This window comes from Pseudonaja textilis, chromosome 1, assembly GCF_049901715.1.
Source record: "Pseudonaja textilis isolate UNSWEBS1 chromosome 1, rPseTex1.2, whole genome shotgun sequence".
NCBI classification, from domain to species: domain Eukaryota; kingdom Metazoa; phylum Chordata; class Lepidosauria; order Squamata; family Elapidae; genus Pseudonaja; species Pseudonaja textilis.
The window spans coordinates 95,785,462-95,799,784 of record NC_141990.1 but is presented as its reverse complement, the minus strand read 5'-3'; the positions used below and the strand labels follow the sequence as shown (position 1 = coordinate 95,799,784).

Sequence of the window (14,323 nt, the reverse complement as noted above, 5' to 3'; positions counted from 1 at the left end):
CTTAAATCTCCACCATCATACACAAATATACATAAATAAAATTCTACGGCAGAAGTCAATGGAGAGGAAAAAAATGTAAGGACTTCCTTGCATAAAAGTAGTGTCATTTGAAGCAGAATTTCCTCAATTCTCCAAAATAACAGGAAATTTTCATAATTTATAATACAGCTACTATTAGTTTCCATTAATATTGGCTGTAATATTACTGGATAATGTGTTAGATTTATTATTAATGACATCAGTGAATTAAATGGCAAAAATTTAGCACCCCAACTTTCAATACATGTTTTCTGTCGAATACCCAATACCATTCAACATCACTTGGGAGTTTTGCTTGATGTTTTATTAATTCCCTTAGTACTATAACTGTATGGGTGACCCCAAAATTTTCTCTTTCTGTGGATGATGTAGTCAAAGACCTTGTGTAGACAAGGAGCTTTAAGAAAGAGACCATCACACTGACACCTCAACTTGTGTCTTAATATACAAGAGATGAATGACCCTTCTACATGAAATTTCACAGAACTATATGAAATTTCAAATTAGATGCAAGACAATACAAGGAAAGCAAAAGCAGATACTGTCATATATGAGTTTTTTCAATATACAATAAAAAACATTTACTACAATTTCACGGGATTATTTAATTAGGGAGGGGAAGTCTCTGAGCATTTTTATGCGTCCTATATAAAGCGAAGTGTTGCACTAAAATGAACTGAGTACAGATATTAGTTGATATTTTATTAAAGGAAAGCAGTGATATACATATGAATTGAAGTAAATTGCCACATTAATCATTTTAATAGCTATATTGGCTTACAAACTTTTAGCAGCTAAACTGTCCAATTGAACAAAGAATTCAAGCTCCTTCCTGAGCCAAATATAATAAATGTTATCAGTTACCTAATTAAAGTCATAGATCAGTACTCATTATGAAATGGAGCTAGACAAATATATGGTAAAACCAAAAAAGAAGTTAAAGAGGGGAGGGCCCCTCCCACTTTTCAAAGATTTTGGAGTTCATTTTACTTGAATAGAAAATAATTGAAATCACACATTTCTATAGGATGCTAAGAAGAAAACTAAAATAATTTTAAAAACCTTAATGTGCTTCTTCACTAGGGATTCTCCATGTCATTATTCACCAAAATATGCTAATTGAATAATGTATGGATTTATATCTTAGGGAAACATCCAATAAAATAGTGTCTCACTCATTGCTTTTCAATCTGTTTATCCATACTAGTTGTGCAGGCTTGACTACCTTAAAAGCTGTAGTTTTATACATTTCCTGTCCTGATCATGGGAAAAACCTCTAGTCCACATAAACCTTAGGCCCTGAACAATGTCCTCTGAAAATCTGAAGCTCATTGTTGGAGATATTAGTATCAGAGGATATCTGCAGGAAGAAGGACAAGTGACATTGTGCATGTTATGACACAAAATGACGCAAACATGTGACATTGTAACACAATTTGACATGATGTGTGTCCCTCTATCAAACACATATGCTTAAACAGGCATAAAAAAGAGAAACCTTCCCGATCTACCACCTACCAGATTTCCCAGTACTGCAGAGGTTTAGACTACTTCTCAATGAAGAAAAACCCAGGAAGGAGTAGGTTTATTTTTTCAGAGCTGTTGCCTGCACTTGGTGAGTTGGAGAGTACTAAGTTTATTTCACTTTGAGCACTCCAATAGCATCAAATTTTTGCAGATGGAAGCATGCTCTTTTTAGAACCCAATTCAATTTTTTAAGTCTGCTAGGTTGCTTATTATTTGCAGCATTATTCCCACATCAAAAATAAGCCAATTATAAAAGTACCACAAAGTATTTTTGAGAAGGTAGAGATACTGAAGTTTAAGTTTTAGCATATTTCTGAATCTCTTCATCCCAGTCAAAGTCTAACAGTGCATCGTCCAGATCAGTTACCGAGAACAATGATTTCCCTGAAATTCTGTGAATGTTTCCTAATTCAAAGCACTTCCGGGTGGGCTCTGCACAATCTTTCTGAGTCTTCAATGGCTGCCTTTCTCTCACTTTTTCATTAGTGGTGGTATTCAAAGAAACTGGAGATTCATCTGATGGTATAAAGGCAAACTTTGCTAGCTTTGCTAAAGTGCTGGGGCACACTTTTCTCGAATTTTGACCATCCAAATTTGTTATTCTTGCCACTGACGTATTTGTAAAAGAAATGGCTGTGGCTTTAGTTGGCTTTGGCTTGTCTTTCTCCTCCTTGTTTTTACAGGCTTGTTTCTCCTTGGCCGTATTTCCTGTGTTAAAACTGTAGCTTTCCTGATGTTTATCAGGATCTTCTTCCCTCAGATTTTCTCCTTTTGATGTACTTAGGGTAGAAAGGTCAGGGTTGTAAATAGTCTCCTGTAATGTCTGATATTCCTCATTTTCAGGAGACAGAGAAAGCTTAGGCTTTCGTTGAAAGGAAAATTTTGCAAACTTAGTAGGGGCAGCTTCTGATTTCTCAGGGACGACAGGTTCATTGCAATTTCTTACATTGTTGGTTTGGTCTCTATTTCGCTTCCGATTTAAAGATGTTGATGTCAAACGCCTCGACGGCACACTGTGACACAGAGAAGCCCCGGTATCTTTTTCAGGACAATCTGGGATAATTGCAGAATGAGAAGATAATGAAGATTGAGTATCCTCAGTCTTGGAATCTGCTGTATTCATACAAAAGCTCTTAATGCTTTCAATATTTCTCTTCTGCCACTTCTTAGAGGCCCTTTGAGTAATGATTAAGTTAGGTGTGCTAGGTGTAGCATCTGAACCTTTATGGACTATCTCTGAAGGGGAATTTATAGGCTTGTGTATCCTCTCAAGGGCAAAAATAGTCTGTATACAAGAGTTTCCCTGGTATTTTTTGGTCATTGATTCCCTCTTCTTGGTTTGCTCAGATTCTCTTAAACAGTTGGTCTTTTTAGAAGATTTAGTATTCGTTGCTTCCAAAGCCGGATTGTCCTGAGATGTTACTGCAACTGGAAAATTACAACTGACCGTCTCACTTTCCATGTTGCCTTCTGCTATACTATCAAACCAATTCAAGGTGTTATCACTGTTGCTCTCATTAAGACTCTTCGATTTTTCTCTTACTTGGGCATCATTAGATACTTGTCTGGTTGGGAATCCCAGATGCGTATCAGCATCAGCATCATTGGCTGACAAAGGTTGTAACTGAATATTATTTTCTTCTTTTTCTGAATGTTGGGAATGAATCCTCTGCTCTAATTCCCCAAACGTGTCATTACTTAAAGATGCTCCTTTGCGCTGCAGAGATGGGCTTAAATTTCCATTCTGTAAAAATCTAAAAGTATTAAAAGGAAAATATTTTTTGTCAAAATAATTTGCATTTTTATAAGCTTTGAAATATAGAAGTGATGTTTCTTTATGGGTGCAAACATTAGTAAATACATGACTTTAGGAATTTTAGATAAAACAGATGAGAATATTTGCTTTTTGTGAATACAGGTAGTCCTCGACTTACAACTGTAATTGAGATCAGATCTATGGTCATAAGTCATTGTATAAGTTACATGACCTGACCCCCATTATTATTTTTTTTACATTTTTTGTAGTGATTGTTAAGTGACTGCTGCAATTGTTAAGCAAATGCTGTGGCTGTTAAATGAATCCATTTTCCCCAATGGGTGTTCACATGACTGCAGAATACTGAAAACAGCTATAAAAATAACCTGGTTGCCAAGTGCCCAAAATGCAATCATGTGACTTTGTGGGTGTGTGGCCATTGTAACTTTACAAATGGGTCATAAGTAGCTCTGGGGAGATGAAGCTTGTAATTTCAAACAGCTGATAGGCAACCAAACGTAAGTTGATGAGTACCTGTGAATAATATTCAAGCAAATCATTCTTCTGCAGTAGAATTCTGTGTTTACTTACTCAGGAATAAATGAAGTTTTTTTCTGTCATGTGAAGACAGAAAAGGTATTGATATTGGTTTTGCACATAAATAAACAAATAACAGAACGATTTTCTCTTATATTGTTAATTATTTTCATCCATATGCTTTCAAGACTATGGCTTACAAGAAAACGTTAATATTCATCACATCGCACATTGTCATAGCAGCTGATGTGAAATCTGATTTCAAGCCGATGTTTTTCCTCCCAAACATAAATGTTCTGCACCTGTCAAGCCTTCTTAATTCCTCCTGCAGAAGGTGTTGCAACTCCAGCTTCTTCAAGATTAGGTCACACTGCATTCTATATTGTTCCACCGGATTTTCAGGAAAGGAAGCGTGGAGTGCATTAGCACCACCAAGAAGTGCACCTCCCTAAAGCAAGACAAGAATTGTGATGCACAAACTGTTTTCTGTGAAAACTTAAATTAAATATTTGTCTGAAATGGTATAGCTTTTCCTGGCTGAGCAGTAGATTGGATTAGAAGACCTCCAATGTCTTTTCCAACTCTGTTATTCTGTTAAATTAAACATGGTAAAAACTTGGTAAAGTTTGCAAGCATGGAACAAAACTATTTATTCCGGAGAGCCTTAAGAGTTTGCATCCGTGGAACACTACATAATACCTAGAAAATATTCACAACCTTTGGCTTCGATCTTAAATAAAGTAATCAATAAAAAGGAAGTTTTCAAGGAAAAAAAGTCCAGTTGCCTTTTGAAAAGTATCTTTGGAAAAACCATGACCTGGATGATTGAAAATCTCCAGAGACTTTTAATCAACAAAAGTGTTCTGAGCCAGGCTTCACCAAACATAATTAAACACAAACTTGTTTTAAAAGCAAACGCTTATTGCAATGTTGGGAATTACTTTCATTCCCAGCCGGAACTAATCTGAAACAGTTCCCCAAGATAAGCACATGCCTTTCAGTGCTGTGGAATGCTGCCAAAAACAGAAGTATCCAATTAATTATAACAGAAACCAACCGAAGTACCAGAAAAAAAACGATCATAGTACACAGAGCTTCAAGGAGGACTCAGAATCTATTGAACTACTTTGCTTCCTGCAAAGATTTCATCACTGAGGTCTGACTTTTATCCCTTATGAGAGGGGCAATCACCTCGCAGCCTTACTCCTGAGTTGCCCCTTCTATTTTAGCTGCTCTCGCCTTCTAGCAGCTCTGTGCACACGCACACTGGAAACAGGCTCCCCTGGGTCCTCTGCTTTGCTGTTGCCAGGCTCCGAAAGCTCCAAAGGAAAGCACCCAACTCCCAGATGGTCCTGGCCCCATCCCCGCATCGGACGCAGGACCCTTGCCCAAGTCCTCTCCAGACTCCCTGACTCCCTTTCTTCCTCACTATCTGATTCCACTGCTGTCTGCAACGGCTGCAGGCAAACCACAACAAAAAGCTTCCCATCCCATCCTGCTCCCAAGAAGCCTTTGGAAGACATGGGCCACTCCTGAATAAAATGGGATAGCACACAGTTGGTTATCTTGAGGGACATTTTCATAAACTGAGGCTCTTAATCCATTAAAACTTGAGACCTAGAAATCATGTTTAAAGGCAGGAGCTGCTAAGAGGAAAGAAGAGCTGGTATGCACTAGTTTTTCTGTACTTGCCCATCCAGATTTTGTCCCCATATTAGAACAATTAAATCATTCAATGAAATCATTTTACAAAACCATAGTTGAACTGAACACTTTGCCACAAGTTGGCTTATTCTATGTTTGAAAGAACCCACTTTCCTCATTTTGAACACATATCTAAAGGTAGTCCTCGACTTACAATTCATTTAGTGACCGTTCAAAGTTATAGCATTGAAAAAAGTGACTTATTCACACTTAAGACCCTTCCAGCATCTGCATGGCCACATGATCAAAATTCAGATGCTTGGCAACTGGTTCATACTTATGACCGTTGCTGTCTCCCAAGGTCATGTGATTCCCTTTTGTAACCTTCTGACAAGCAAAATCAATGGGGAAGTCAGATTCACTTAACAACCATTTTACTAACTTATCAACTGCAACGATTTACTTCACAACTGTGGCAAGAAATGTCGTAAAATGGGGGAAAACTCACTTAACAAATGTTTCGCTTAACAACAGAAGTGTTGGGCTTAATGGTCATAAGTCGAGGACTATCTGTAGTTTTTGATAAAAGATATACATAGGACAGATTAAGGTCCCATGTTCTCTTTTATGTAGAAAAACCTGTTGAGTTTTGGATTTATCAAGTGTCAAATTTAAAATAAATCATAGTTTCTTTTCCAGAGCCATATTAATTGAACATGCTCTTCCGTAAGACCATTTTTCCCCCATATCATTTCCAGAATGTACATGCATACATCATGCCATACTGTGATCCCTTCAAGGTGGAGCATGTCAAAAAGCAGACTCCCCAATTCTAGCTGAAACTAGGTTGATGTAGGCTATAGAAACAAAATCTTGAAGGTCAGATTCTAATGAATTTGGGAGGAATGAGACTTACTGGCTCATTCTTTCTCTGTATCCTGGGCTTAAATATGCTTTCAATTCTACCTTGCTTCTCCAAGGTCATTGCTTTGGCTTGCCACAAATAGTACTCATATTGTATAAATATCACACAGTAATGTCTTGAAAAGTCATTTAAAACCGAACAATATTGCTTATGCAGAAAAATTTATTGTCAAGGTACATGGATGTGACCCATTCCAATTTCCATAACTATGAACAGGAATGGACTTTTATGCAAAATGACAAGATCTGGAAAGTGGAGAACACGTTTTTTTAAAAAAAAATATGTGCCTACAGTTTATGGTCCCTGATAATTGTTTGTGTTACCTATAATATATATGTAAACTTACCTGCATGGAAGATTCCATCACCGAAACCACAGTTACTGCATCTTCCACAGTTACAATTTCCCTGAACATCAATCGAGCATGTGCTGAAAAACAGGTTTTAAAGAAAATCTATAAAAGTTGATGAGTACATTTTTACATGGAATAAACTAAATGCACATACACCCAAGTTTTATCAGGAACACCCAATTCCTATATATATCTATCTATCCTGTTTTACCTAATGTAATCTACCTGGAATGTATTTATTAGCTTAATTTAGTCACAGGTATTCAATACAGCACAACTGTTTCAGCTGCTTTTTAGAATTAAGTGATCAATAAAAGTGCAATTTACTGATGTAGTTAAAATCATCTTCTCCTTTGTAATTGTTCTGTTATCAGGTTTTATTTTATTTTGTTTAATTTTTGTTATTTTGCCTTTTGTTGTGCATGTAAGGTTTCAAAATGGGGTATATCATAAATAAACATACATATCTAATACAGGTACATATCTGTCACTTTATTTTTCTACCTATTAGAATCATCTTCCTACTTATTACAAGCATCTCTATTTCATATACGCATCTTTTAATACTTGTACCTCAAAACATCTGAGTCCACATTAGATGAAAAAAAGAGTCATGGTGATGCAGTGTTAGAATGCAGTATTGCAAGCTAATTCAGCTCACTGCCAGCAGTTCAATTCTTATTGGCTCAAGGTTGACTCAGCCTTCCATCCTTCCGAGGTCAGTTAAATGAGGACCCAGATTAATGGGGGCAATATGCTGCAAACCACTTAGAGAGGGCTGTAAAGCACTGTGAAACGGTATATAAGTCTAAGTGCTATATTCTGTCTTTTGATCAGGAGCTCCAGGTGGTCTACATCAGGGGTTCCCAACCACCGGGCCACAGACCGGTACCGGTCCGTGGAACATTTCCTACCGGGCCGCCGGTTTGCTGGGCGCTGCCATCTTGTTTGACGAGAAAGTGCTTCCGGGTGAGCTTTTCCGGTTGGAAAGCGGCGTTTGGGTGCTGAAAGAATCCTTGCGCCTTAGTTTAATCGAAGGGGGGGCTTCAAACGAAACTAAGGTGCGAGGATTCTTTCAGTACCCAAGGCAAGGCGAGCCGAGCGACCGTCCCGAAGCCGTCCCGAAGTGAAGCCCATCAACAAAGGTACAAAGGAGGAGTTGAAGTTGGCGGGGAGAAGCGGGGGACGGCTGGCTGGCCGGTCGCTCGGCTCGCCTTGCCTTGTCATGCGTGCTGATGCCGGTACCGGGCCGTGGATCATTTTGTGATGCCGGTACCGGGCCGTGGCACAAAAAAGGTTGGGGACCACTGGTCTACATAACATTCTCTCCTTTCATTTTTCCCAATGAGAACTACCCACCAACCAAGCTTAACAAAGAGAGATGCAACTTAGAATTAAGGAGAAATTTCCTATCAGTAAGAACAATTAATCAGTGGAAGAGCTTGCCTTAGCAGTTGTGATGCTCCATCACTGGAAGTTTTTAAAAGATTGAACAGTCATCCGTTCAGTGTGGGATAGGGTCTCCAGCTTGAGCAGGGGGTTGGACTGGAAGACCTCCAAAGTCCCTTCCAACTCTGTTATTTCATGTTTTATAAACTTAAGCAAGTTGGAAGTATTAATATCCGTAACTGCTTACAACTTTCAAAAAAAAATCAGCCACAATTTCTAAGCTAGGATTATTTCTGAGTATAATGTAAGAGCACATCACAGCTATTTTGTCACTGATAACAATCGAGGATTGATGGCAAATCTCTCAGTTATACTCTGGGGAAATGCATGTAACTCTATTCTGTTCCAAATTGCTGTATGATAATCATTCCAGAAGCAGAAGACATTATGTAGGGGTGGGGTTCTACCAGTTTGGACTGGTTTGGGCGAACCCCTTGCTCCAAACCAGTTCACTGCGATGAGCAGGTGGGACCACCCACCCACCCCTGCTTTTTCCTGTGCTTCATTTCCTTTGTTTAGAGCATAGCTGATTCACGTGGCAGAGCGGTTTGCTGCGCCTCAGCTGTTTTATTCACAGGGACTGCTGTAGAAGGTAATTATTAGAGCTTTTCTAAATGTGGAGTGTGCACGCAAAGCATGCAATTACCAAACTGGTTGTTATACCAGTGGAACCCCACCCCTGACTTTGTGTAAGGTTATTGAGTATGTGTGACCAGATGTCTTTCAATGTAGAACATTGAAAGCCGCTCACAATATTTTCCTTTTTCCTTCTTTTTTCTTGTCCTTCACTTTTTCTTTTATTCTAATATATCTTTTTTCTACTTTTCTTTTTATGCTTCTGCAGTTTTTAATCTTATGTAAAATCTTTTAAAACATTTTTTTACACACACAGAGACACAAACATATAACTGCTTGCGGTGTGCTTCTGTGATAAAACAAAGTACACAGCATAATAAATGAAGTACAAAGTGTAATATCTCCTTATTCTGTGTTTCAGCTCACACGAATATGCTGGAGATTTCTGCCTGGATCGTATTTTGAATGCATGAAGAAAATTTACATTCATAAGCTATTTATATAGGGCAATATAAGTCAAATCTATCAAACTGGGTAAAATAGTGACTGCAACATTTCTTTAATGTGTGTTTATTAATCAGTTATGTGGAATTCCGGTATTGGAAAAGCAAGTGGGGAAGAAAGAAGTCTCACCTTCTGCGAGCCGGATCAAGCTCTCTAGTAAGCGGATAGTGGTTCGGGCTGCGTTCCGGCAGTCGCTCTGCCGCTGCATCTGATAATAGCGGACAAGGATCAGGTGGCTTTCATCAGTCAGTATCGGCTGGAGATTCTTGATAAGGCAGAAGTAAGTTTTCATTTTTTCCATAGACCAGAGTTTTTCAGATGTGCTTGGACAGCCTGAAAAAAGATTAAATAATAAAGCAAAACCAACAACACTAGATGCATGACAGCGTTGAAAAAAATGCTTTGCTGGCTGAGGAACTCTGGGAGTTGAAGTCTTCTGGCCTTAAAGTTGCCAAGGTTGGAGACCCCTTGAATTTCTCTCTTCAATATAATATGCTTGGGTGGTTAAGTTTATCTCTCTGGTTGAACTCTGACCCTTGGCTACACCTCTGCTTACTTAATTGTGGTTCACTGTATGAGCCACATTGGCTGTGTTCATACCTATCACTAAGTCCTATATGTAGTTTATGAATGACAATGCAGGATTCACATATCAGTGTCAAAACCCTATTATTTGAAAATTTGAAAAAAAAATTGCTTAGCATTACAAGTCGCCTTGGCTTTTGTAATCCACTTTGCAATGGTCCCATGCTTTTTGTGTTTGTGTTTGTCACACAGTCAGCCAAATATTTAAACTGGATTTGGCATTTGTACCCCCTTATTGTGCTTCCCAAGGACATAAAATAGGGAAATATTGTATAATACTATTAAAGATATTGTCACAGGATATAAGTGCCAAGTAAAATTGTCTTTTGCAATTGACTGATGATGATTTTTGTTAATGCTGATGGTATTGCAGTGGTGCTCCAGATATTTTGGGATTGCACCCAAGGGCCTATTACTATTTGTGCTATCTTTGCATTCTTTTCCACAGCTATTTTTCAATTTGCGGGTCTTTGTATTTTGTGATTTTTTTCCCAGTTCTTTCTGTTCTGTTGTCTCCAGGTATGTGAAATCCACCATTCAAACTTTTTCTGTCTTTCTTAGCAACAATAGTTAAGGATGGGGTATTACGTGGCAGATGATTTCTATTTGAATTCTAAAGTCCCAAAATATTTTAGCTTCTTTATTTCATATTACTTGTCCATTTTGTGGTCAAGTACAGTTCTTGCTTGCAGGCAAATGGTATTTCATCCAGATATTCCAATGTACCATTGTTGTTATTTTTTACCATTTATTTCATTATATTTTATAGCAAGAGTACAAAAAAATAAACAGAAGTGACAATACAAAACTAAAACGGTTAAAGAAATAATGAAATAGTAAAAACCATTTTTTTACTAGTATCCCCCCAAACAGAATTGAAAAAAGGAGAGAAAACAAGAAAACAAGTGAATGTTTAAAAATACTAAACACTAAATGCTAAACATATATACGATGAACATATATGACGAACACAAGAATGCAGTAAAAAAGCTGGAACACACTTCCTCACTAGTCCAACACATGAAAGCCACAGGTCATAGCATAGACTTCAATGGCACCAAAACCCTAGCCACAATAGAAAACCCCAGCTACAGAATTATCAGAGAAGCCATAGAGATTGAAAAAAAGATCTGAAAGCGTGAATAGAAGACTCCACCAGACTGTCAATTATCTGGAAGCCTGCACTCACAAACAAAAAAATCTCCACACCACAAGCCAAGCAAGCACCTGGGCACAGACATCCTGATACCTCCAGCCCAAACACACCCCAGCTAGCCGCCTAGATGAAACCTAGCTTCCTAATAAACGACAGCCAGCCATTCACCCGAAGCCAAACCGTGCTGAAAGCCCCCAATACACGAAACACAATGTTGCCAGCTAATCAAGACAAGACAAAAAAATGCTACAAAACAGACAGAAGATATTAGAAACATCAATCTAGCAGAACACTGCAAACTTCAAGACCAATAAACACAGTTCAAGACTCCCAACCAATCAGGATGAAGAAAAAAAACATTCAAATGAAGCACGAGGCTAGCACCAAATTTAAAATAGAAATGGCTGCGAAAGCCTGACACACACAACGAAGATGAACCCAATACATGAGCCTGATGATGGCAGATGAGATTCTGCTGAAACGTCACTACAACTTTAAAAGCACAACTATAAAGACATGAGAAAATACCCTAACAAAGCTGAATATCATACATAAAGCATATAGATGTCACTAGTTTACAGAAAATACTTTATAGTATAATACCATAGTATCAAATATAAAAGGAAAAATTTTATTAGCATTCTTTGCTCTGTTGCACACAGTAGCATCACCCTGATTAAAAGCTTGGCCTATAACTCTTGGCCTATAACTCTTCATCAGCTTGGTGTGACATAATAAGCCCAAGGTTTAATACTGGCGAGGTCTTTCTTTTTATTTTGTGTAAGGGGATCGGGTAAAATGTTGATGGCCCATTTTGAGCACTGAGTAATACATGACCGATATGAAAATAAGTGGAAACCAGGATGCACAACTAGAACACCTGCAAAACATGACAGTAAATTTGCGAGTGAAGTAGAAAGAGGTTTTGGTAGGGAACTGTTCAAACAATTTTAATGAGAAGTCTATTTCCAGAAGTTGTTGGTACAAATAACATAACAGTGATTTCTTTTTTCTATTTGCATAGCATGAATTTTTAAACTAATTCACAATAGTAACTTTACACAAAGTGAATTCTCATAAGGGAAACCTTTATTTGTGCATAAAAACTTTATTATGATCAGTGGCAAATTGATTCACATAATTCCATAAAAATTAATATAAAAGGGCTACCTTTATTTTCCAGTATGAAGGATGAAATTATGCGATCCCATTCTTCATTTTTTGTATCCAACAATACCAAGATAAGATCAAACCTGCTAAGAAGAGGGCTTCCAAGGGCTATGTTGACAGAGATGGATTCATTAGTATCATATTGGCCCTTTGGATTGGTTGCTGCCAAAATTGTGGTCCTTGTATTTAGTTTGCACACTAAACTGAAGGAAAAAAGAATTCTTTATAAATGATTTTTTAAATGTTACTTGTAGAAAATCTTTCATTTTAAATTTATTCTTCATTATGGGATCCCAAAGCTTTCCATTTATTTCATGTGAACTGAACAATTTGGATGATAGTACAAGTCTTGGGAAAAGGCTTGCGGATTATAACAAAGTACAATTTGTACGAGTTTGGCAAGGTAGACATATAGGTGATGGACGACAACAATCCTATTTTGACTAGAAGCAACAACACTACACATTTCAAAATGGTGTTGGGTTGCTAAACACTTTCTGATCTAATTAATAAAACAGTTTTTAAAAAGCGAGAAGAATGAATTATCTGGAAAACTAATACTGAATTCGAAAACTCTAAATTTTGTCAGGTCCCAATCACAATGAATTGAACTCTTCTCTTGATTTGCTTCAATCTACATAGCTATTCCCTGACCAGCCTCACCATGTAATCTTCCCCAGGAGACCCTCTTTGTTTAATCCAAACCTGATTATCCTGATACTTGATAAACTATGACTCACATCCAAACTTTCATTTCCACTGATATATGCCACTTATAAATACAGCTACTGTATTCTTATTTGATGCACTGTAAACACATATGCCTCTTAAAATTATTGTGCTTGAAGAATGAACATACAAACAGTCTGACTTTGTAGTAAGAGTTTCTATGACAGCTCTTGAATACAGTACACTTTTGCTTTCCTTAATTTGTTTGACCTTGACCCCAGATTTGTTTTCAAAGAACCAGAAGGATATTTTTCTCCTAGTAGTCATAGCATAACCCTTGTTGTAGGCAGCCAGGCAGCTGTTCTAAATCTGATTTAGGTTTGATCTATTTCTAGTTGGTGCCATCTTACTTCACATATTGAATGGGAACAAATACTGCACCAACCATCTTAGCTTTCTTATTTGTAACAGTACGCAACATGGGAAAAGCATTTTGTCTTGAAGCCAGTATCAACAGAGATTCAAAAAGGAAATGAGAGTTGACCCCTTTGCATAATGCCATAAAGATTGCTAAATATGGAAGGGAAAATTTGGAACTCCGGAATACATACTTGGAATGGAAAAAAGGGTCTAAAATTCCATTGGCAGCATCAAACAAGTTTCATTGCGCTCCTAACTGGATTTCCATTTTTGCTGAAAATAGTATCCAGTAATGGTTATTTCAAGTCCGTGTTTATGATCAGACTTACATTGGACAAGGGTGATGTAAACATAAAACCAAAGTGCATTATTTTCTCATGCATCCAGCTTTTATACATGTCCAGAAAGCTTTGCTGCAAATTTTAACAATTCATTGTGGTAATCTATAACAGGAGATGGGAAAAAATGAGAGCTAACAGCTAATCAAAAGCTGCTTCTTCTTCACCTGGCAATTTAAAAAAATGTTGGAAGGGTGTTAAAATGCAGTAATACACTCAAGATATCAGGGGCTGCGAAAGAGCTTTGGAGCTGCAGAGTGCCCACTGTAATCTCTGGGCTGGACTGCAATCTATAACATCCCTATATAATCCACCTAGATAGGTCGTGACTTGTAGCATCCTTATAGAACACACTGCTTTTAAATTGAAATTAAATTATGTTGTCTCTGATCTCAGCAGTAAAATTGAAAATGTTTAATTAATTCACAGGGTGTGTCAAATTTTTCAACTTTCAATGTGCAAAAAGTTGTGATGTGCCTTGGGGATTGTAAAGACATTTGGGTTGCTTTAATGTAATTCAAATGTGCTTGATAAGTAACTACATAAATGTCATATCTTTTTAACATTTTGTTTCATTTAGTCTACCATTTCTCCAAGGCATGTTTCTTCTTCCATCCTGTCCGTTTTATCCTCTGTGAGGCTGGTGAGATGGACAGATATGGACTGAAGCTGGCTT

The 14,323-nt window shown here is 37.5% G+C and overlaps 1 protein-coding gene across 1 annotated transcript in view; it reads right to left on the bottom strand.

Moving 5' to 3' along the window:
* Nucleotides 1-469: 469 nt before the first annotated feature.
* The window catches only part of MCM9 (minichromosome maintenance 9 homologous recombination repair factor), a 39,504-nt gene continuing 25,650 nt past the window's right edge, over nucleotides 470-14,323 (bottom strand). Inside the window, exons 9-13 of the mRNA XM_026705432.2 lie at nucleotides 12,221-12,423; nucleotides 9,439-9,642; nucleotides 6,775-6,857; nucleotides 4,162-4,307; nucleotides 470-3,320 (exon numbers count right to left, since the gene is read on the bottom strand). Of these exons, the coding sequence (XP_026561217.1) occupies nucleotides 1,862-3,320; nucleotides 4,162-4,307; nucleotides 6,775-6,857; nucleotides 9,439-9,642; nucleotides 12,221-12,423 (2,095 nt within the window). The 3' untranslated portion in view covers nucleotides 470-1,861. The remainder of the gene's footprint in view (nucleotides 3,321-4,161; nucleotides 4,308-6,774; nucleotides 6,858-9,438; nucleotides 9,643-12,220; nucleotides 12,424-14,323) is intronic.